The 20,371-nt window shown below is 62.7% G+C and overlaps 2 protein-coding genes across 10 annotated transcripts in view; one reads left to right on the forward strand and one right to left on the reverse strand.

Annotated features, from left to right (window-relative positions):
- The window catches only part of DNM2 (dynamin 2), a 39,157-nt gene extending 27,259 nt beyond the window's left edge, over positions 1–11,898 (forward strand). For 3 of the 9 annotated variants that reach the window (XM_063319051.1, XM_063319055.1, XM_063319057.1), the window contains 7 exons: positions 2,189–2,302; positions 7,929–8,038; positions 8,378–8,489; positions 8,858–9,022; positions 9,334–9,566; positions 10,782–11,036; positions 11,527–11,897. In XM_063319051.1, coding sequence (XP_063175121.1) covers positions 2,189–2,302; positions 7,929–8,038; positions 8,378–8,489; positions 8,858–9,022; positions 9,334–9,566; positions 10,782–11,036; positions 11,527–11,596 — 1,059 coding nt within the window. In that variant the 3' untranslated portion in view covers positions 11,597–11,897. Of the gene's footprint in view, positions 1–2,188; positions 2,303–7,928; positions 8,039–8,377; positions 8,490–8,857; positions 9,023–9,333; positions 9,567–10,781; positions 11,037–11,526 lie in introns of all 9 variants that reach the window. The other 6 variants (XM_063319050.1, XM_063319054.1, XM_063319053.1 and 3 more) reach the window with 5 other exon arrangements.
- A 3,745-nt stretch (positions 11,899–15,643) lies between these two features.
- On the reverse strand, positions 15,644–20,185 carry TMED1 (transmembrane p24 trafficking protein 1). Its single transcript, XM_063319043.1, has 4 exons — positions 19,678–20,185; positions 19,128–19,225; positions 16,987–17,200; positions 15,644–16,069 (listed from the first exon to the last, which is right to left on the reverse strand). The coding sequence occupies exons 1-4, from the start codon at positions 20,047–20,049 to the stop codon at positions 15,851–15,853; spliced, it is 903 nt and encodes a 300-aa protein (XP_063175113.1). The 5' UTR covers positions 20,050–20,185; the 3' UTR covers positions 15,644–15,850.
- Between the last annotated feature and the right edge of the window lie 186 nt (positions 20,186–20,371).

The raw sequence follows: 20,371 nt of genomic DNA on the forward strand, positions 1-20,371 counted from the left end.
ACGACAAACTCCGCGTCGCGCTCGTGTCTAACCCCTCTCTGCCTAACGCAAGGGTCCTTCGTCCTCCCCTCCCCTCCATGCTTTTGGACTGACGCCAATCAAACCCGCCCCCCCCCACACACCCCCGACCTCCTCCCCCCCCGAAAATGCATTTCCCACCCCCACCCCCCCCAGCTGCCCCATTACTAACCCGTGTGGTGGTAACTAACCCCCCGTCAAGCGCTGGGGTAGAAACGCCGTGGGGTCGCGGGGCAGCGGTTTTGCCGGGATGCTCGGCACGAGGGCGTCCCGTGACGCGGGATACCCGCGGGAGGATGCGTGCGGAATGGCGGGGGTCGGGGGGGGGAATGTTTTTTCACATGCCGGGCTCTCCCTAAATACATCGGGGCACTCGTCGGGCGGTTTTCAGCTCTAGAAGCGGTCGGTGTCGCTGTTGGCGAGGCGGCTCCTGCCCCGCCGGGGTCCGACACCCTCCGGACGGGGTGACACGGCAGAGAGCTGCCGGCTTTGGGGACCCTCCCGTTTCCCGTTTTTTACCCGGGAACGGGTCGCTGGCGGGCAGATTCGGCTCCTGGAAAAAGCGGGGTGGTCCTGCCGTGCCCGGAGTAAAACCGCGGCGGGGGTTGATGGGGAGGAGAAATCCCGCTCCCCTCCAGCCCCGGGACTCGCGCCTGGGTCTAAAGGCTTGAGCCGCGGCCACCTTCCTCCCCCTCCAATAGCTCCCAGAAGGATGCAGGAACCCCGCCGGGCAGAGCCTAAGTTTCCCTGCCTTGGAAACGCTCCGAAAACTCCCAGCCCGTCCCCCGAGATGGTGGAATTCCATCTCCGGGGGGGGATGCCGGCGACAGGAGCGTGTTCCCTAGTCCTAATCCAGCCCCGGATTATCCCCCCTCGAGGCTCGATTCCAGCTTCCAGCACGTCTCCGCTGCCCGGCTGCGAGCCGTTTGTGATAATTCCGGGGGGTTTTCCAGCAGGCACCGGTGTCCCGGTGGGGATCGGCCATGCCGGAGTTGTTCCTTGAGGGTTTTTTTTTGTCCCGGGGAAGCCGCTGCGGGCACAGGGACGCTCTGTGGGTTCCCCTCCAGCTCTGACGGTGGCCCAGTTGTGGCACGTTGGCTACCGGGACCGGCTACGGCATGGGGCAAGCTTCCCGTCCCCCAGCGGTGGGAGAGAGCCCCCGGCAAAAGTGTGTTTGATGGAGATAACGGTCGGTCGTCGGTTCCTCGGGTGGATTTAGGACAGGGAAACGCTGCCCGCTGCTCCGGACGCGCCGGAAAACCTTACGCTTCTCGCAATGTCGGGCTTTGGCAATGGCGCTTCAGCCCGGCTGCCGCTCCCGCTCGCACGCGAGGACCTTCCGTGGGGACGGCGCGACCCGTGGGGAGGATGCTTTGGGGCGGGATGGGGGGGGAGTGGATTTTGGGGGAGAAACGCGGGTTTCCTCGGTCGTAGCGAGGCCGAGGGCGGGCGCGGAGGCGGACCCCGAGCAGCACGGGGATGGGGAGAGCCGCTCCGGCAGCGGCCGGACTGGGTAAGTCGGTGGTTGCTGCTGGGATCGCGCCCCGGAGGACGGGGCTGGCTCAGTCTCCGCGGATTTTCCTTGCGGCCAACGCCGTGGCGGCTTTGGAACGGCCGGGACGGAGGCCGAGCTCTGGTTTTTTATGGCGCTGCTGGCGCCGCCAACCTTCGGGACGGACCGATGCCAGCCCCTGCCCCCCCACCCTGCGCGGGACACCCCGAAACAGCCCCCGGGGCAGCTCCGGTCCCCTCTTAAACCCGGGACACGCACGAAATCCCTGGCTCATCCCATCGGAGCTCCGGAGCTCTTGCTTCCCATCACTTTTCCTGGCCGGGCTGCCGGGGGCGAGGAGAAGCCGGGTTGGGATGTGCCCGTGCCGCGAGCGTGGCCGGCGGGCTCGCTGCTTTTCCCACCCGGCTTCGGGAGCTAGGAGAGCTCCGGACACCCCCCCTCCGCGTGCTGGTGGCTTCCCTTGGAGTTGGGGCTCTCGAAATCTGCCTGGTCGGGGGTTTTCCGCTGAGAGCAGGGCTCTCCATGCCGGGGTTAGGCGGGCTTCGGAGCTGGGAAGCGCTTCCCCTCGCTCTCCGCCTGGGGAATTCTCCCGCAGGAGCCTGTAACCTCTTCTTCCTTCTTCCCCCTTCCGCTCGCCGTCGGCTTCTCCGTCTCCAGGTGATCCGCAGGGGCTGGCTGACCATCAACAACATCAGCATCATGAAGGGAGGCTCCAAGGAATACTGGTTCGTGCTGACGGCCGAGTCGTTGTCCTGGTACAAGGACGAGGAGGTACGTGCCGGCGGGGGGGAAGGACGCGGGGGGTTTTTTTTTGGGGGGGGGAGGGAGCGGTGAGAAGATGCTCGGGATGAGAATTAGTGCCCGGGATTAATTAACGGGTAGCACAGGAGCCTGGGGGCTCCTCTGGAGGGTGCCCTGCGGTCACCGCGCCGTCCCGGCCAGCAAATTCCGCGTCTCCAGACGCTCCCCCCGCGAAGCCCTCGGGATTGTGTAAACACAGATAAAGCGGGAGACAGCGGGAAGCGGAGGGAGATCCCCTGGGATCCAGCCGCCCTCTGCCCTCCCTCTTCGGCGAGGGTTTGCTTTGTCTCCCGTCGCTCTTGTCCCAAGACCTCCGGGAAGGTGGAGGTGTCCCAGGAAGGTGTCCCAGCTCTTCCCAGATGGGAGATGGGAGATGGAGATGGAGATGGAGATGGGAAATGGGAGGTGGGAGATGGAGATGGGAGATGGGAAATGGAGATGGGAAATGGAGATGAAGATGGGAGGTGGAGATGGGAGATGGGAAATGGAGATGGGAGATGGAGGTGGGAGATGGGAAATGGGGATGGAAGATGGAGATGGGAGATGGGAAATGGAGATGAAGATGGGAGGCGGAGATGGGAGATGGGAGATGGGAAATGGGAGGTGGGAGATGGAGGTGGGAGATGGGAAATGGGGATGGGAAGTGGGAAATGGAGATGGGAGATGGAGATGCGAAATGGAAATGGGAGATGGAGGTGGGAAATGGGAGATGAGAGATGAGAGGTGGGGAATGGAGAGGGAGATGGAGATGGGAAATGGGAGATGGGAGATGGAGATGACAGATGGGAAATGGAGATGGAAGATGGAGATGAGAGATGGGAAATGGGAGATGGGAGATGATGAGGGATGGAAGATAGGAGATGATGGGGGTTGGGAGATGGAAAATGGGAGATGATGAGGGTTGGGAGATGGGAAATGGGAGATGGAGATGGGAAATGGGAGGTGGAGATGGGAAATGGGAAGTGGAGATGGACATGGAAGATGGAGATGGAAGATGGAGATGGGAGATGGGAAACGGGAGATTGGAGATGATGGGAGATGGGAGATGATGGGAGATGGGAGATGATGGGAGATGGAGATGATGGGAGATGGGAGATGATGGGAGATGGAGATGATGGGAGATGGGAGATGACGGGAGATGGGAGATGACGGGAGATGGGAGATGATGGGAGATGGGAGATGACGGGAGATGATGGGAGATGACAGGAGATGGAGATGATGGGAGATGGGAGATGATGGGAGATGGGATGTCGGGGCCAGGCAAGGCTGGCAGAGGCACCTCGGGTGCCCGGAGCCCGAGCAGCCCTGCAGGAGGTGGGTGTATGGGTGGGGGGGTCATTGCTGGCTGTCCCGCGCCCCTGGGTGCCCGTCGCCCCCCGTCCCCCCTCCATTGCCCCCCGCCCCGAGCGTGGGGAGCCCAGGGCACGGGGCGGGAACCCCATTCCCTCCTCTCCCGGGATTTCCAAGAGCCGGGACCCCACAGGTCCCCTCTTGTCCCCCCCCCGGGGGGTGTGGGATGGGGCCGCTGCCGCCCTGGGACATCTCTGGACCTGGAAATGGCGTTTCACCGCTGAAACCCAAAGCCATTCCTTTGGCCCCCCGATGCTCCGGGGACCGGGATGGCGACGGGTCCGATGGCTCCTGACGGCTCCCGGTCCGAGCCAGGGGGGGCCGGAGCCAGCGGCTCCTCCGCCTCCTCACCCGCCCCCCCTTCCAGATTTCACATTTTCCACCATTTCCGCCCCCGCGCTCCGAAAATCCCACCTCGCCTTTCCCCCTTACGTCACCGGCCAGATGCCGGGTGGTTTGTTTTTTTTGGGGGGGGGGGGACACGGACACAGGACGGACAGATGGATGGGGGGGAAACTGGTTTGCCGGGGGGGGGGTTTTGGGGGGGACACCAGGGGGTTCAGGGCGGCCGCCGCCTCGCCGGAGCCCAGCAGAAAAAGGAGACGTGAACACAAATTTTTATTTTCCGGGGACGCGGGGGACGAAACCCTTTTTTCTCCTTCCTTCGTGAAGGTGAAGTCCTTTCCCGATCCCCCCCCCCCCCCCCCCCTGGCCCCACCACATCCCCCCTCCCCATCCCCAGCCCCCCCCAACCCCAGCCCCCCCTTTTTAAATCGACCTCCTAAAATTTCAAGGAAAGACGTTGAGCGGATAAACCTCCCCCCCGGCGTGGTTTTTCCACCCCCCCTTGTTGCGTTTTTCCCCACACACCCCCCCCCCCCCACCTCCCAGGACCCCGGTTTCCTGCGCAGAGGCCTCTTAAAGGGGGGGGGGGGGCACGTCTTGGCCCCTCTGCGGTGGGTTAATGAGAACCATCCGCTCCCCCCCCGCCCCCGGGGGGATGAATGGGGGCTCTGTCTTCCACGAGCCCCGCTCTCCCTGCCACCCCCCCCCCCAAAAAAAAAAAAAAAAACAAAAAACAAAAAACCAAAAAAACCCCCCCCACCATTAAAAAACTTGCCGGGCTCCCGCCGGCGAGACTTCAAAAAAAGAAAAGAAGGCAGAAAACCCCTCGGAAAAAAAGAAAAACACCAACCGCCAAAGGGAGCGCCAAAGGTGACGGAATCCGTGTGTGTCCCCCCCCCCCCAAAAAAAAAATCCCCAAACACCCCCTTACCTGGCGGCTGCCGGGCGCTGCTTGGCCAAACCCGATCTAACCAATGTGCAGACTACTGTACAGCGCCGAACCCTCCTGAACAGGTAGTCTGAACACTGGGCAGGCTGGGCTGGAGTCTCCGCGGGAAGCCGGGGCGCTTGGGGGGGGGTCATTCCTATTAATTATTCCCCCCCTCCGCCCCCCACATTGGGTTTGGTTTTGGTTTTTTTTTTTTTCAAAAAAAAAATAGAAGGAGAGAAGCCCGCCGGGGCGCAAGGCGACCGCTTTGTCTCCCCTTCTGACGTGGCGGTACCGAAAAAAAAAAAAAGGGGGAAAAAAAAAAAAACAAAAAAAACCCCAAAAAAACAACAAAAAAAGTTCCTCGCCGCTGAATCCGGGCTGGAGGAAAAAAGGGGGAAGAAAGAAAGAAAGAAAGAAAAAAAAAAAAAAATAATTGTGGGTTTTTTGGTTTTTTTTTTTTTTCCAGATTTTTTTTTTTGGCAGGAAATCGTGAGGAGGAGTGTGGGGCGGGGGGGAGGGGGGGGGAAGGCTTTGGGTTCGCGGCCTCGCTGCGAAAACGTCACTTTTTTTTTTTTTCTTTTTTTTTTTTTTTTTTTTCTTGGCGGCAGGAGGGGGGGGCCGGGGGTGGCCCACGCGCGCGCCGGCGTCCGGAGACAAAAGTTGGGGCCGGGAGTTGGGTTTAAACGATTCCAGATGTGGCGGCTCGGCCGCCGCTCGGCTCCTTCCATCCATTTCCCCTTCTTTAAGGGGGGGACACACAAAATTCCTGGGGACCCCACGGAGACGATGGGGGTGGGCTCTGATGGAGACGGCTCCATCCCTTCCCGAGGGACGGCGGCGTCCCCCGGGGCTGCCCCCGGCCACTGGGAAGGACCAAAATCCCTTTTTCCGCCGTTTTTTTTCGACGCTGTCGGATTCTCCTTGGTTTTCCGAGGAAATCGGAGCAGCACCCAAAGGGATTCACGGTCCAGAGTCGGGGGGAAGCTCCAAGGGGGGGACACACATTGAACCGTCCCCGTTAAATCTGTCGGTTTCCATCATGGGAGCACGCGCCGTTGGCCAAAAAGTGGGGTTTGGTGGCCCTTTGGCCAAAAAGCAGGTTTTGGTGGCCCTTTTTTGGTGCCAAGTTGAGGAAATGGGTGCCCTTCGTGGGGGGAGTCTCCGGGGGGGGGCCGCATTGATCCGTCCCCATTAAATCTCTCGGGTTTTGGTCACGGGAGCGCGCGCCGTTGGCCAAAAAGCGGGTTTTGGTGGCCCTTTGGCCAAGAAGCAGGTTTTGGTGGCCCTTTTTTGGTGCAAGGTGGAAGAAATGGGTGCCTTTCTGTGGGGGGAGGCTCCGGAGGGGGGACACATTGATCCGTCCCCGTTAAATCTCTTGGTTTCTATCATGGGAGCACGTGCCGTTGGCCAAAAAGTGGGGTTTGGTGGCCCTTTGGCCAAAAAACTGGTTTTGGTGGCCCTTTTTTGGTCCCAAGTTGAGGAAATGGGTGCCCTTCGTGGGGGGAGTCTCCGGGGGGGACGACACATTGATCCGTCCCCATTAAATCTCTCGGGTTTTGTCATGGAAGCGCATGCCGTTGGCCAAAAAGCGGGTTTTGGTGGCCCTTTGGCCAAAAAGCAGGTTTTGGTGGCCCGTTTTTTGGTGCCAAGTTGAGGAAATGGGTGCCCTTCGTGGGGGGAGTCTCCGAGGGGGGCCACATTGATCCGTCCCCATTAAATCTCTCGGGTTTTGGTCACGGGAGCGCGCACCGTTGGCCAAAAAGCAGGTTTTGGTGGCCCTTTGGCCAAGAAGCAGGTTTTGGTGGCCCTTTTTTGGTGCAAGGTGGAAGAAATGGGTGCCTTTCTGTGGGGGGAGGCTCCGGGGGGGGGACACATTGATCCGTCCCCGTTAAATCTCTTGGTTTCTATCATGGGAGCACGTGCTGTTGGCCAAAAAGTGGGGTTTGGTGGCCCTTTGGCCAAAAAGCAGGTTTTGGTGGCCCTTTTTTGGTGCCAAGTTGAGGAAATGGGTGCCCTTCGTGGGGGGAGTCTCCGGGGGGGACGACACATTGATCCGTCCCCATTAAATCTCTCGGGTTTTGGTCACGGGAGCGCGCGCCGTTGGCCAAAAAGCGGGTTTTGGTGGCCCTTTGTCCAAAAAACAGGTTTTGGTGGCCCCTTTTTTGGTGCCAAGTTGAGGAAATGGGTGCCCTTCGTGGGGGGAGTCTCTGAGGGGGGGACACATTGATCTGTCCCCATTAAATCTCTCGGTTTCCATCATGGGAGCACGCGCCGTTGGCCAAAAAGTGGGGTTTGGTGGCCCTTTGGCCAAAAAACAGGTTTTGGTGGCCCTTTTTTGGTGCCAAGTTGAGGAAATGGGTGCCCTTTGGTGGGGGGAGTCTCCGGGGGGGGACACATTGATCCGTCCCCATTAAATCTCTCGGGTTTTGGTCACGGGAGCGCGCGCCGTTGGCCAAAAAGCAGGTTTTGGTGGCCCTTTGGCCAAGAAGCAGGTTTTGGTGGCCCTTTTTTGGTGCAAGGTGGAAGAAATGGGTGCCTTTCTGTGGGGGGAGGCTCCGGGGGGGGGACACATTGATCCGTCCCCGTTAAATCTCTCGGTTTCCATCATGGGAGCACGTGCCGTTGGCCAAAAAGTGGGGTTTGGTGGCCCTTTGGCCAAAAAGCAGGTTTTGGTGGCCCTTTTTTGGTGCCAAGTTGAGGAAATGGGTGCCCTTCGTGGGGGGAGTCTCCGGGGGGGGCCACATTGATCCGTCCCCATTAAATCTCTCGGGTTTTGGTCACGGGAGCGCGCGCCGTTGGCCAAAAAGCAGGTTTTGGTGGCCCTTTTTTCGTGGAGGTGGAAGAATTGGGTGGCCCAGCCGTGGGGGGGGCTCCGACCCCCGCTGCCGTTCTCGGGATTGGGGTTGCGTTCCGGCTCGGGATGGTTAATTAGCTAATTAGCCGTTTTCGCCCCCCCCGCCCCCTTCGCAGGAGAAGGAGAAGAAATACATGTTGCCTTTGGATAACTTGAAAATCCGGGACGTGGAGAAGGGATTTATGTCCAACAAACACGTCTTCGCCATCTTCAACACGGAGCAAAGGTAAGGGGGGGGCGGGAGCAGCGGGGACACCCCCCCCCAAAAATCCCTTCGCCGGGCTCGGATTGCCCCCAAACACGCTCCGTGGTGGTCGGGCCAACGCTTTCCCCTTCCTTTGGCCATCGTTAGCCCAAACGCTGGCCATGGATCCGGTTCCCCCCGGCCGGCGGGTGCCGTGCATCCGTGATCTCGGCAGAGGGAGGATTTCTCCGGAGGAAGCAGCGCCTCGCCGATATTTATATGGAATTCCGGAGGGATTTCGGGCTTCCTCATGTTGTGGGCTAGCTGTCCCGTCCTCCTGGTGGTCCTCACCCCCCGGCTCCGCTCCTTCTCCCCCACCAGGAACGTCTACAAGGATCTGCGTCAGATCGAGCTGGCCTGCGATTCCCAAGAAGACGTGGACAGCTGGAAAGCCTCCTTCCTCCGAGCGGGAGTTTATCCGGAGAAAGACCAAGTAAACACGTCCCTCTGACTTGCCCGAGCCCCCCACGGAGCCGGCCGGCCCCAGGGGCCACGAGCCCAGCCCGGGACGAGCCTTCGGTCTCGGGAACTCTTGGTTTTGGGGTCCGATGTGGGGCTCAGTGGGTTCTCGGATATCCCGGAAAAACGCCACGGTATCGCGAAAGACGACGGAATTTTCTAACGCGGCGCTCCTTTCGTGGGATCAGTGGGATCTGGCCCTTCCGGGCTACAAACTAAACGCTTGTTTTCCCAAAAAAAAAAAGAAAAAAAGAGGTGGAATGAGCACGGAGCGGAGCCGGGGGGTGTGGGGGGGTCGCTTTCCGGGTGCGTAACTTTGCGATTTCGCCGTTTCCCGCGCAGACGGAGAGCGAGGAGGGCGCCCAGGAGAACACCTTCTCCATGGACCCCCAGCTGGAACGCCAGGTGGAAACCATCCGCAACCTCGTCGACTCCTACGTCGGCATCATCAACAAATCCATCCGGGACCTCATGCCAAAGACCATCATGCACCTCATGATAAATAACGTGAGCGGCCGCGCTGGGCGACGGCGATTTTGGGGGGTGGGGGCGGGTGGGTGGGGGGAAGAAGACGTTCCCCAACCCGGTGGGAATCGGAGGGGGCTGCGTCGGGGCCGGGGCCGGAACGATGGGATCGGAGGATCTTTCCGTTCCTCGTTTTTATGGCTTTGTGCTCCAGGAGACGCTCGGACGGGGATGTCGGGGCTGCGCGGGAGAGGCGTCCCCGTGAGCCCTGCGCCTCCGTCTCCTCCCTCTCCTCCTGCACCCACCCCGTTGGCATTTTGGGGCTAATTTTTCGCTTTTTCTTTCCTTTTCAGACCAAGGATTTCATCCACTCGGAGCTCCTGGCCTACCTGTACTCCTCGGCCGACCAGAGCAGCCTGATGGAGGAGTCGGCGGACCAGGCGCAACGCCGGGACGACATGCTCCGCATGTACCACGCTCTCAAAGAAGCCTTGAACATCATCGGGGACATCAGCACCAGCACCGTCTCCACCCCCGTCCCCCCCCCCGTGGACGACACCTGGCTTCAGACCAGCAGCGGCCACAGGTACCTTCGACCGGAGACAGGAATCACGGAACGGTAGGGTTGGAAGGGCCCTCTGGAGATCATCTCCTCCAACCCCCTCCAGAGCAGGCTCACCCAGAGCAGGCGGCACAGGAACGCGTCCGGGCGGGTTTGGGATGGCTCCACAGACGGAGACTCCCCCACCTCTCTGGGCAGCCTGTGCCAGGGCTCTGCCACCCGCAGAGTCAAGAAGTTCCTCCTCCTGTTTAGGCGGAACTTCCCATGCTCACGTTTGTGCCCGTTACCCCTTGTCCTGTCCCCGGGCACCACTGAGAAGAGCCTGGCCCCATCCTCCTCACACCCACCCTTTAAGATCCCCCCTCAGCCGTCTTTTTTCCAGACAAAAAGCCCCAAATCCCTCGGCCTTTCTTCAGCAGAGAGACGTTCCCGTCCCCTCAGCATCTCGGTAGCCCTTTGCTGTCCCCTCTCCAGCAGCTCCCTGTCCCTCTTGACCCGGGGAGCCCAGAACTGGACCCACAACTCCAGCTGCGGCCTCCCCAGGGCAGAGCAGAGGGGGAGGATGACCTCCCTCCACCTGCCGGCCACGCTCTTCTTCATGCCCCCCACGATGCCACTGGCCTTCTTGGCCACCAGGGCCCATGGCTGCCTCATGGCCGTCCCGTCGGCCCCCAGCACTCCCAGGTCTCTCCCCACCGAGCTGCTCTCCAGCAGGTCACCCCCAACCTGTCCTGCTGCGGGGGGTTATTCCTCCCCGGGGGCAGCACCCTGCGCTTGCCCCTCTTGAATTCCAGAAGGTTCCTCTTTGCCCAACTCTCCAGCCTGGCCAGGTCTCTCTGGATGGCGGCACGGCCCTCCGGGGTGTCGGCCACCCCCCCAGCTTTGTGTCACCTCTAAACCTGCCCAGGGGACGCTCTGTCCCTTCATCCAGGCCCTTGATGACGACATTGAAGAGGACTGGGCCCAGCACTGACCCCTGGGGAACACCACCCGTCACCGACCCCCAACTCGACTCTGTGCCCCTAATCCCCACCCTCTGAGGGTCTTTCCACCGGTTTTCCCTCCCCCCCGCTGTCCGTTCATCCACCCCACGCTCCCTCCGCTTCCCCCGGGAGGACGCTGTGGGAACCCGCGGGATAACGTGGATTCGGGGTTGTTCGGGGGTTTTGTTTTTTTTCCCCTTCCCTAAAGGTGGGTTGTTTTTTGTTTTGTTTTGTTTTGTTTCTCTCTCCTCCGCAGCCCCCCGCCGCAGCGCAGACCCCCCTCCATCGTCCTGCCGCCGGGACGGCCGCCGGCCGTCCGGGGTCCAACGCCGGGACCCCCCCTCATCCCCATCCCGGCGGGGGGACCCTCTTCCTTCGCCGCTCCCCCCATCCCTTCCCGTCCCGGACCCCAGAACGTCTTCGCTGCTAATAACGACCCCTTCTCAGCCCCCCCTCAGATCCCCTCGCGGCCGGCTCGCATCCCCCCCGGCATCCCGCCGGGAGTACCCAGGTAAGACACCCCGCTGCGGGTTCCGCCCCCCCCCCCAACCCTCCCCGGGGGGGTCTGGGGGGGGGCGAAGGGGGGGGGTCTCATCTCCTTGCCCCCCCCCATCCCTTCCCCAAGGCTGGATGCTCCGCTTTGGGCTGAGCTTCTCCCCGCGCCCCCACGGCTCCGGGCTGCGAAACCCCCCCCTCCGTGGGGGGGCCGCAGCTCGTGATTTCGGGGCTCGGAGCCCCCCCCCCTCCTTTTCCCCTGGGGCGGGGGTTCCGCCCCCCTCCCCGCCCCCCCAGCCCCTGCGGAAGGATCGGTGCCGGTTGCCCGTCCCTCCGTGCCGCTTGCCGGTCCCTTGGTGGCCCCGGGGGTCCCGTTGGGACGTGGCTTCCAGCGGAGCTGCCACCACAACGTCACCCTCGCGACGCCGTGACCCCCCCCCGCCGCGTGTGTGTCCCCCCCCCCCTGCCCCGACACTCACCCCTCTCTATCCCCCTTCTCTCTGCAGCAGAAGACCCCCCGCCGCGCCGAACCGGCCCACCATAATCCGCCCGGCCGAGCCCTCCCTGCTCGATTAACCGCCCCCCCCGCGGCCCCCCCCTTCCCACGACGCCACTCGCCTTTGCCGGTTTTTGGGGGGGAAAAGAGGGGGAAAAAAAAAGCACCCCCCCCCCCCCCGCCCAAACCCCCACATCTAATCTTTTGAAACCTGCCCCCAGCTCAGCGGAGCGGTTGAACCGTGGCCCCCCCCCCGGCCCCTTCCACCGCTGCCGCCGCCATCGTCCCCCCCCCCGCCTCGGGACGGGCACCGAGCGCGGAAATCCCGGCGGTGCCGGTAACGGACGGTGCGAGGGGCCGGAGAAACCCCCCCCCCCCAGCACCCACCCCCCCCCCCCTTTATCATAAACCGTATTAGAGAGAGGTTTTTTTTGGGGGGGGGGGGGGGGGTGTTGGATTTTGCACTTTTTCCGAAATCCCCCCCCCCTTCTCCATCGCCCTCCACGTGGCGGCGGGGCCTGGGGCGGCGGGGGGGGCTGAAGGTCGGCGGGGGGGCTTGGGGGGGGGGGGGGGCTGAAAATCGGGGGGGGGCTGAGCCCAGGTTCTCCCCCGAGCCGACGCCATTCCCGGCTCTTCGCTTCCTTCTTCCCTGGATTCCCCCCCCCCGGCTCCCCCCCCCCCCCGCCCCAAGAATTTTTGTATTAATATATTCTATATAAAACTTATAAAATTTAGCAATTTGGGGGTTTCTGTCCCAAAAAGCGAGGGCTAATCTTCACCCATAGTCTCTATTTGCCGGTTTTATCGCATTTGAGGAAAATTTATATATTTGGGGGGGGGGGGGGGGGGGAAGCGGGGGGGGGGGGAGATAAAAACGGCGGGAGCGCAGATAGCGATTTAATTATTCTTATTTTTTTTGTTTTTGCTAATTAATCTAATCGGCCGCGAAGCGGGAGCAGATTTGGGGTGTGTGTCCCCCCCCCCCCACCCTTGACCCCCCCACCCCCCCCCCGCGCGGCGCCGGCTCCGCACCCAACCTCAGGTATTTCCTCCGCACACCCCCCCCACCCCCCCCCCACCGGCGTCACCCAAAATTTGGGGGAAAAGACTGGAAAAATAAAAGGGGGGTCCCCCGTTGGGGGGGGGCGCCGAGGAGGGGGGGGGGGGGGGTTCTTTCCTCTCCGCTGCCTTCAGCCCCCCCCCCCCCCAGGGTCGTTTTGGGGGTCCGGTCGCCCCAAATAATTCCGGCCCCCCCCCCCCCGTTGCCTTAGAACCGGGGTTGCCTTAGAACCGGGGTGGGGGGGGGTTGTGTGTGTTGTGTCCCCCCCCCCCTCGCCCCCCTCCCCCCCCCCCCCCCCCACCGGGCTCCGGCTGGGAGCGGGAGGTTGTAAATATTTTTACGGACTTTATGAAATTGTATTAAAAAAAAAAAAAAAAAAAAAAAAAAAAAAGTTTTAAGAAAAAAAAAGTTTAAAAAAAAAAAAAGGAAAATTGAAATTTAAAAAAAAAAAAACAAAAAAAAACCAACAAAACCCCAAACGCGACGAAAAAAAAAACGTAGGTTTTTACAAACAGCGACTCCAGCCCCAGCCGGGAGCGTGGGGGGGGGCGTGGGGGGGCCCCCTTCCTCACACCCCCCCCCCCCCAAGGCAACGAGGTGTGTGTGTCCCCCCCAGCAATTAATCCATTAACGAGCCCGGTCGGACCCCCCCGGCTTTGGGGGGGGGCTGCTCAGTGCCGTGGAGGCGGCTCTCGCCCCCCAACCCCCCCCCCCCCCCCCCCCCCCCATGGCTGGGGGGGTCCCGGCCGGTGTCGCCCGCCCCCCCCACACCCAGCATCGGGCCCCCCGCCCCCCCCCCACTTCGCTCACCTCGGCTGCCCAAACCCCCCCCCCCCTCCAATCCCCCCCCCCAGCGTTAAGTGCCTCCGGTCTGTATCCGATTAATGAACCGAAAAAAAGGAAAAAAAAAAAAAAATCAATATAAATTAAAAAAATAAATAAAGGGGAAAAAAAAAAAAAAAGCGAATGCGGCGGCGGAAATCTCTGGGGTTTTTTTTTTGGGGGGGGGGGGTTTGGGGGGGGGTCGGTCTCGCTCTTTCCTCCGCCTGCTGCTGCCAATCGCGGGGGCACGAATCCAGGGGGCTTTTGGGGGGGGGAATCGAATCAAAAGGGGGGGGGGATGTCTCGAATCGAGGGGCTTTTGCGGGGGGGGGTCAAATCAAAGGGCTTTTGCGGGGGGGGGGGGGGCTCGAATCCAGGGGATTATTTTGGGGGGGGTGTCAAATCCAGGGGGTTTTGAATCAAGGGCGCTTGCGGGGGGGCCCGAATGGAGTTTTTTGGGGGGGTCCCGAATGGGGGGGGAGTTTTGGGGGGGGTCTCGGGCGGAGGGGGCTCTGGGGGGGTGGGATGGGGGGGGGGGGGGGCCGTTGCTCTCCGTGAGCTGCCTCCTGCGGGACGGGGGTGTCACCGCAGCCTCCCCCCCCCTCCCCGGGAACGGGTCGTCTCTGCCCCGGCTCCTCAAAGTGGCTGTTGAAAACCCAAAATTTTTATTATTTGCCCCAAACCGCACCCCCCCCCACCCACCCCCCCCCGCTGTAAATCGGAACCGGCACCGGAGGAGGAACCAGAGCTCGGCCGCCCCAGGACGGGACTCAGTGGCCAAACCTCCTCTGGGCCCCAGGCAGGGACTCGGTGGCCAGACTGCGGGATTCAGTGGCCAAACCTCCTCCAGGCCCCGTGATGGGACTTGGTGGCCAGAGCGTGGGATTTGGTGGCCAAACCTCCTTTGGGTCCCAGGCCAGGACTCGGTGGCCGGAGCGGGGGATTTGGTGGCCAAACCTCCTCCGGAACCCATGATGGGACTCAGTGGCCAGACTGCGGGATTCAGTGGCCAAACCTCCTCCAGGCCCCGTGATGGGACTTGGTGGCCAGAGCGTGGGATTTGGTGGCCAAACCTCCTTTGGGTCCCAGGCCAGGACTCGGTGGCCGGAGCGGGGGATTTGGTGGCCAAACCTCCTCCGGAACCCATGATGGGACTCAGTGGCCAGACTGCGGGATTCAGTGGCCAAACCTCCTCCAGGCCCCGTGATGGGACTTGGTGGCCAGAGCGTGGGATTTGGTGGCCAAACCTCCTTTGGGTCCCAGGCCAGGACTCGGTGGCCGGAGCGGGGGATTTGGTGGCCAAACCTCCTCCGGAACCCATGATGGGACTCAGTGGCCAGACTGCGGGATTCAGTGGCCAAACCTCCTCCAGGCCCCGTGATGGGACTTGGTGGCCAGAGCGTGGGATTTGGTGGCCAAACCTCCTTTGGGTCCCAGGCCAGGACTCGGTGGCCGGAGCGGGGGATTTGGTGGCCAAACCTCCTCCGGAACCCATGATGGGACTCAGTGGCCAGACTGCGGGATTCAGTGGCCAAACCTCCTCCAGGCCCCGTGATGGGACTTGGTGGCCAGAGCGTGGGATTTGGTGGCCAAACCTCCTTTGGGTCCCAGGCCAGGACTCGGTGGCCGGAGCGGGGGATTTGGTGGCCAAACCTCCTCTGGAACCCGTGATGGGACTCGGTGGCCAGACCACGGGATTCGGTGGCCAAACCCTGGCCCTTCTGATCTCTGCCGGCCCCGCAGCCCCCCCCATTTACGGGCATATTTCCTGCTTAAATTCCCTTTTCTGGGTATTTTTCCGGCTGGATTTTGTCCGTCGGGTGGGATTCGGTCCCCTGCAGCCCCTCCCCACCAACCCTGCAGCCGCGGGGGGGTTCCTGGGGGCAGGGCTGGGGGAGAAATCCCAGCTCTGCCAAGGAAAATCCCGGTTTTTCCCCGAAGCCGGAGGGACCCGGTGGGTCCTTCCTGGGCGTTCGGCCGAGCCCCGGGGCTCCGGCACCGGGGGAGCAGCTCCGTCGGGCCGTATCGGAGCCAGCGCGGAACCTTTTCCCGGGGCAAAGTCCTTCCCGGCTCCTCCGGGACCTTTTCCCTCCCGGCGGAGCCGATCCCGAGGAGTTTGGCCGATCCCAGGCCGCGGCTGAGCCCATAAAACCACCCCCGGGGGGATCCCCGGGATGCATCCCCGCGACTCCCAGCGTGCCCAGAATAAAGGGATTCCATCCCAAAACCACTCGGAGGCGGCGGATCTGAGACCCTGCAGTGATTAAACGCGGGGGTTTCACCCCAAAACCCCCCCCCCGCCCCCTTCCCCCCGGGATTCTCCGAGACACCGGGGCAGAACTGGGTGGGTTTAATCCCCGCCGGGAGGGAGAAACGGCAGCCGTGGCGGAGGTGGGGGGGGGGTGTCCCGGCTCCGGAATATTCCGTGCGTGTGTCCGTCCCCGTCCCCTGTCTACGTCCGCACCGTCCGCTTGTCCTGGAAGAGGCTCCGGAGCGTGTAGACCTGGAGAACGGCCACCACCAGCAGCAGCCCCAAGTTCACGGCCGACCAGAAGTTCACCCGGCCCAGGTTGTTCTCCTGAAGATTCCGGTCTCGAGCCTCGAAAGCTCGGAGCAGCGTCTGCATCTGGATGCTCCGATCCAGGCGGCTCTTCATAGTCTCGATGGATTCCTGGGGGAAGGGAGAGGGGAAAATCCTTGCGGAATCCTTGGGGAAACCTTCCTGGCTTCTGGATTCCTCCTGGTTTCCCGGGTGGGGGGAATCCTCCTGGAATCCTTGGGGAACTCTCCTGGAACCCTCCTGGATTCCTGGAGGAATGGGGTGGGGGGTGGGGGGGAAATCTTTGTGGAATCCTCCCAGAATCCTTGGGGAACCCTCCTGGAACCCTCCTGGATTCGTGGGGGGGGAGAAAAATCTTTGTGGAATCCTTGGGGAACCCTCCTGGATTCCTGGAGGAACAGGGTGGGGGGGAAATCCTCGTGGAATCTTCCCAGAATCCTTGGGGAACCCTCCTGGAACCCTCCTGGATTCCTGGGGGTGGGTGGGAATCCTTGTGGAATCCTCCCAGAATCCTTGGGGAACCCTCTTGGTCCTCGTGGAATCCTTGGATTCCTCCTGGACTCCTCGGGGTGGGGGGGGAATCTTTGTGGAATCCTCCTGGAACCCTCCTGGATTCTGGATTCCTCCTGGTTTCCTGGGTGGGGGGAACCCTCCTGGATTCCTGGAGGAATGGGGTGGGGGGGAAATCTTTGTGGAATCCTCCCAGAATCCTTGGGGAACTCTCTTGGAACCCTCCTGGATTCCTGGAGGAATGGGGTGGGGGGAAAATCCTCATGGAATCCTCCCGGAATCCTTGGGGAACTCTCCTGGATTCCTGGGGAGGGGGAAATCTTTCTTCGTGGAATCCTCCCGGAATCCTTGGGGAACCTTCCTGGAACCCTCCTGGATTCCTGGGGGGGGGGGGGGGGAAATCCTTGTGGAACCCTCCTGGAATCCTTGGGGAACCCTCCAGGAACCCTGCTGGAATCCCAGGATTCACGGTCGCGAATTTCTCCCCGAAATCTCCCCTTTTTCATCCCCCCCCCCACCTTGATGTCCTCGATCTTGACGTCCAGCGCGTCCTCGGGCGCCGCCGGCCAGCCCTCGCCTTCCTCCCCCCCCTCCTCTTCCTCCTCCTCCTCCTCCTCCTCCTCCTCCGGGCGGGCGTCGAAGAGCAGCTCGAAGAAAACCAACTTCTCCGAGATGGTGCTGAAGGAGTTGTCGAAGCAGAGCTTGTAGTCGCCGGCCTCGGTGGGCTCCACGCTGGGGGGGGGACAGAGGGGTCAGTGGGGGGGGGGGGACAGGGATGGGGACGGGGGGGGGACAGGGATTGGGGGGGGTGATGGTAGAGGACGGGGAACGCGGGCAAGAGGGAGAGGGGACACGGGAAGGGGGGACGTGAGAAGGGGAGGGGGAAAATATGGAGGGGGGGGGGGGGGACCATGGGCCTGGGGGGGGACACACGGATAAGGGGGAAAACATGGGAAAAGGGGGAGAGGGGACACGGGAATGGCTGGGACCCACGGGAACGGGGGGGACGCAAGAAGGGGAGGGAGAAAATATGGACAAGGGGGGGACACATGGATAAGGGGGAAAACATGGGAAAGGGGGAGAGGGGACACGGGAACGGGGGGGGCACGGAAATAGCGGGGGGAAAACACGGGAATGGGGGAGAGGGAATATGGGAAAGGGGGAGAAGGGACACGGATAAGGGGGAAAACATGGGAAAGGGGGAGAGGGGACACGGAAATAGGGGGGGGAAACATGGGAATGGGGGAGAGGGAATATGGGAAAGGGGGGGGGACTATGGAAATGGGGGGGGGAAACATGGGAAAAGGGGGAGAGGGGACACGGGAACGGGGGGGGGACATGGAAATAGGGGGGAAAACACGGGAATGGGGGAGAGGGAATATGGGAAAGGGGGAGAAGGGACACGGATAAGGGGGAAAACATGGGAAAGGGGGAGAGGGGACACGGAAATAGGGGGGGGAAACACGGGAATGGGGGAGAGGGAATATGGGAAAGGGGGAGAAGGGACACGGATAAGGGGGAAAACATGGGAATTGGGGGAGAGGGGACACGGGAATGGCTGGGACCCACGGGAACGGGGGGGACGCAAGAAGGGGAGGGAGAAAATATGGACAAGGGGGGGACACATGGATAAGGGGGAAAACATGGGAAAAGGGGGAGAGGGGACACGGGAATGGGGGGGGGACATGGAAATAGGGGGGGAAAACACGGGAATGGGGGAGAGGGAATATGGGAAAGGGGGAGAAGGGACACGGATAAGGGGGAAAACATGGGAAAGGGGGGAGAGGGGACACGGATAAGGGGGAAAACATGGGAAAAGGGGGAGAGGGGACACGGGAACGGGGGGGGACACGGAAATAGGGGGGGAAAACACGGGAATGGGGGAGAGGGAATATAGGAAAGGGGGAGAAGGGACACGGATAAGGGGGAAAACATGGGAAAAGGGGGAGAGGGGACGCGGGAATGGCTGGGACCCATGGGAACAGGGGGGACGCAAGAAGGGGAGGGAGAAAATATGGACAAGGGGGGGACACATGGATAAGGGGGAAAACATGGGAAAGGGGGAGAGGGGACACGGGAAAGGGGGAGAGGGGACACGGATAAGGGGGAAAATGTGGGAAAGGGGGAGAGGGGACATGGGAACCGGGGGGACACGGAAATAGGGGGGGGAAAACACGGGAATGGGGGAGAGGGAATATGGGAAAGGGGGAGAGGGGACACGGGAAAGGGGGGGGGACTATGGAAATGGTGGGGGGGAAACATGGGAATTGGGGGAGAGGGGACACGGGAATGGGGGGGACCCACGGGAACGGGGGGGACGCAAGAAGGGGAGGGAGAAAATATGGACAAGGGGCGAGGGGGGGACATGGATAAGGGGGAAAACAGGAGAAAGGGGGAGAGGGGACACGGGAACGGGGGGGGGGACTATGGAAATGGGGGGGGGAAACATGGGAATTGGGGGGGACACACGAGAAGGGGAGGGAGAAAATACGGACAAGGGGGGAGACACCGGAATGGGGGGGGGACACCCACGGGAATGGCGGGGGGGGGAACCATGGGAATAGGGGGGGAACGGTGGGAAAGGGGGAGCGGGGTCCCGGGAATTGGGGGGGCGGGGGGGGGGGACACACAGACACGGCCCCGGTGGGGGGGGGCTCACGTGTGGGCGCCGTCGGAGCGCCGGTGCTCCCGGACCAGCAGCCGCCCCGAGGGACTCTCCAGGGAGAAGTCGACGTCCAGCCCGGCCCCGCCGATCACCTGCGCCACCGGGGACGGGGTCAGCGGGACACCGGGGACACCCCCTCCCACCCCCCGCCCCTCCTCCTCCTCCTCCCGGTACCCCCCCGGTACCGGCTCCCCCCGCTCCCGGTACCTCCCCAGGGCAGCGCTGCTTCCAGCTTCCCCGTTACCGACCCACCCCAGGCCCCAACTCCCCCCCCCCCCAGTACCGGACCAGATCCCCCGGTACCGGCCCCTCACAGGCCACGCCCCCCGGTACCGATCCCGCCCCCTCCGGTACCGGCCCCACCCCCTTCGGTACCGGCTCATCCCAGGCCCCGCCCCCTCCGGTACCTGCTCCTCCCGGATCCCGCCCCCCCGGTACCGGCCCCGCCCCCTCCGGTACCGGCCCGTCTCAGGCCCCGCCCCCTCCGGTACCGGCCCCACCCCCTTCGGTACCGGCCCCTCACAGGCCCCGCCCCCTCCGGTACCTGGTACTCGGCCTCCATGGAGGCGTTGCCGGGCGCACCCTGGTAGAAGCACTCCCGGCGGCCGGCGGGCAGCACGAAGGTCACCTCGGCGTCGGGCGGCGGCGGGGCGGCGGCGGGCCGGGCCCAGAGCGCCAGCAGCCACAGCCAGCGCGCCGCCATCTTTGCCCGCGGCGCCTTTAAGGCAGGCCCCGCCCCCCGCCAAGGACCCGGCGAGGAGAAGAGGAGTGGCCGCGGCGGGCGCCTGAGGCGGGAGCGGCGCGGCGGGGCTTCAGGCTCCGCCGGGGGCCGCCCCGCGGGCCGGGGTCCTCGGGGCCGGAATCCTCTCCGCTCATTGGCTGGTCCCTGCCGGCGCCTGGCGTTCTGGCTTCTCATTGGCCGGCCTGGACCAGGGCCCTCCCCCCTCCTCAGCCCGGGCGCCGGGGCCGCTGCTGAGGGGAGCCCGTCTCCCACAGTGCACCGCGGGGGGGACCCGGGGGCATATTTAGGGCGTCCTGTGGCAAGTTTGGGTGGTTATATGTGGATTTGGTGGGTCCCGAGGCAGGTGTAGGTGGTTAGGGGCAGATTCGGGGGCCCCTGGGGCTGATTTGGGAGGCTCTGGGGCAAGTTTGGGTGATTATTTGGAGGTTTGGGGGGTGCCGAGGCGGATTTAGGTGGTTAGGGGCAGATTTGGTAGGGGCCTGGGGCCGATTTGGGA

The sequence above is a fragment of the Chroicocephalus ridibundus genome, chromosome 29 (genome assembly GCF_963924245.1).
Source record: "Chroicocephalus ridibundus chromosome 29, bChrRid1.1, whole genome shotgun sequence".
In the NCBI taxonomy this organism is placed as follows: domain Eukaryota; kingdom Metazoa; phylum Chordata; class Aves; order Charadriiformes; family Laridae; genus Chroicocephalus; species Chroicocephalus ridibundus.

Bases quoted from the DNA above. Each gene is read 5' to 3' on its own strand.
- TMED1 (XM_063319043.1), bottom strand. From the start codon at position 20,049: ATGAGAAGCCAGAACGCCAGGCGCCGGCAGGGACCAGCCAATGAGCGG. The intron at 17,201-19,127 runs GTGAGCCCCCCC...TCCCCCCCCCAG, and splicing joins CGCTCCGACGGCGCCCACAC to CGTGGAGCCCACCGAGGCCG. The intron at 16,070-16,986 runs GTGGGGGGGGGG...CCCTTCCCCCAG, and splicing joins TCAAGATCGAGGACATCAAG to GAATCCATCGAGACTATGAA.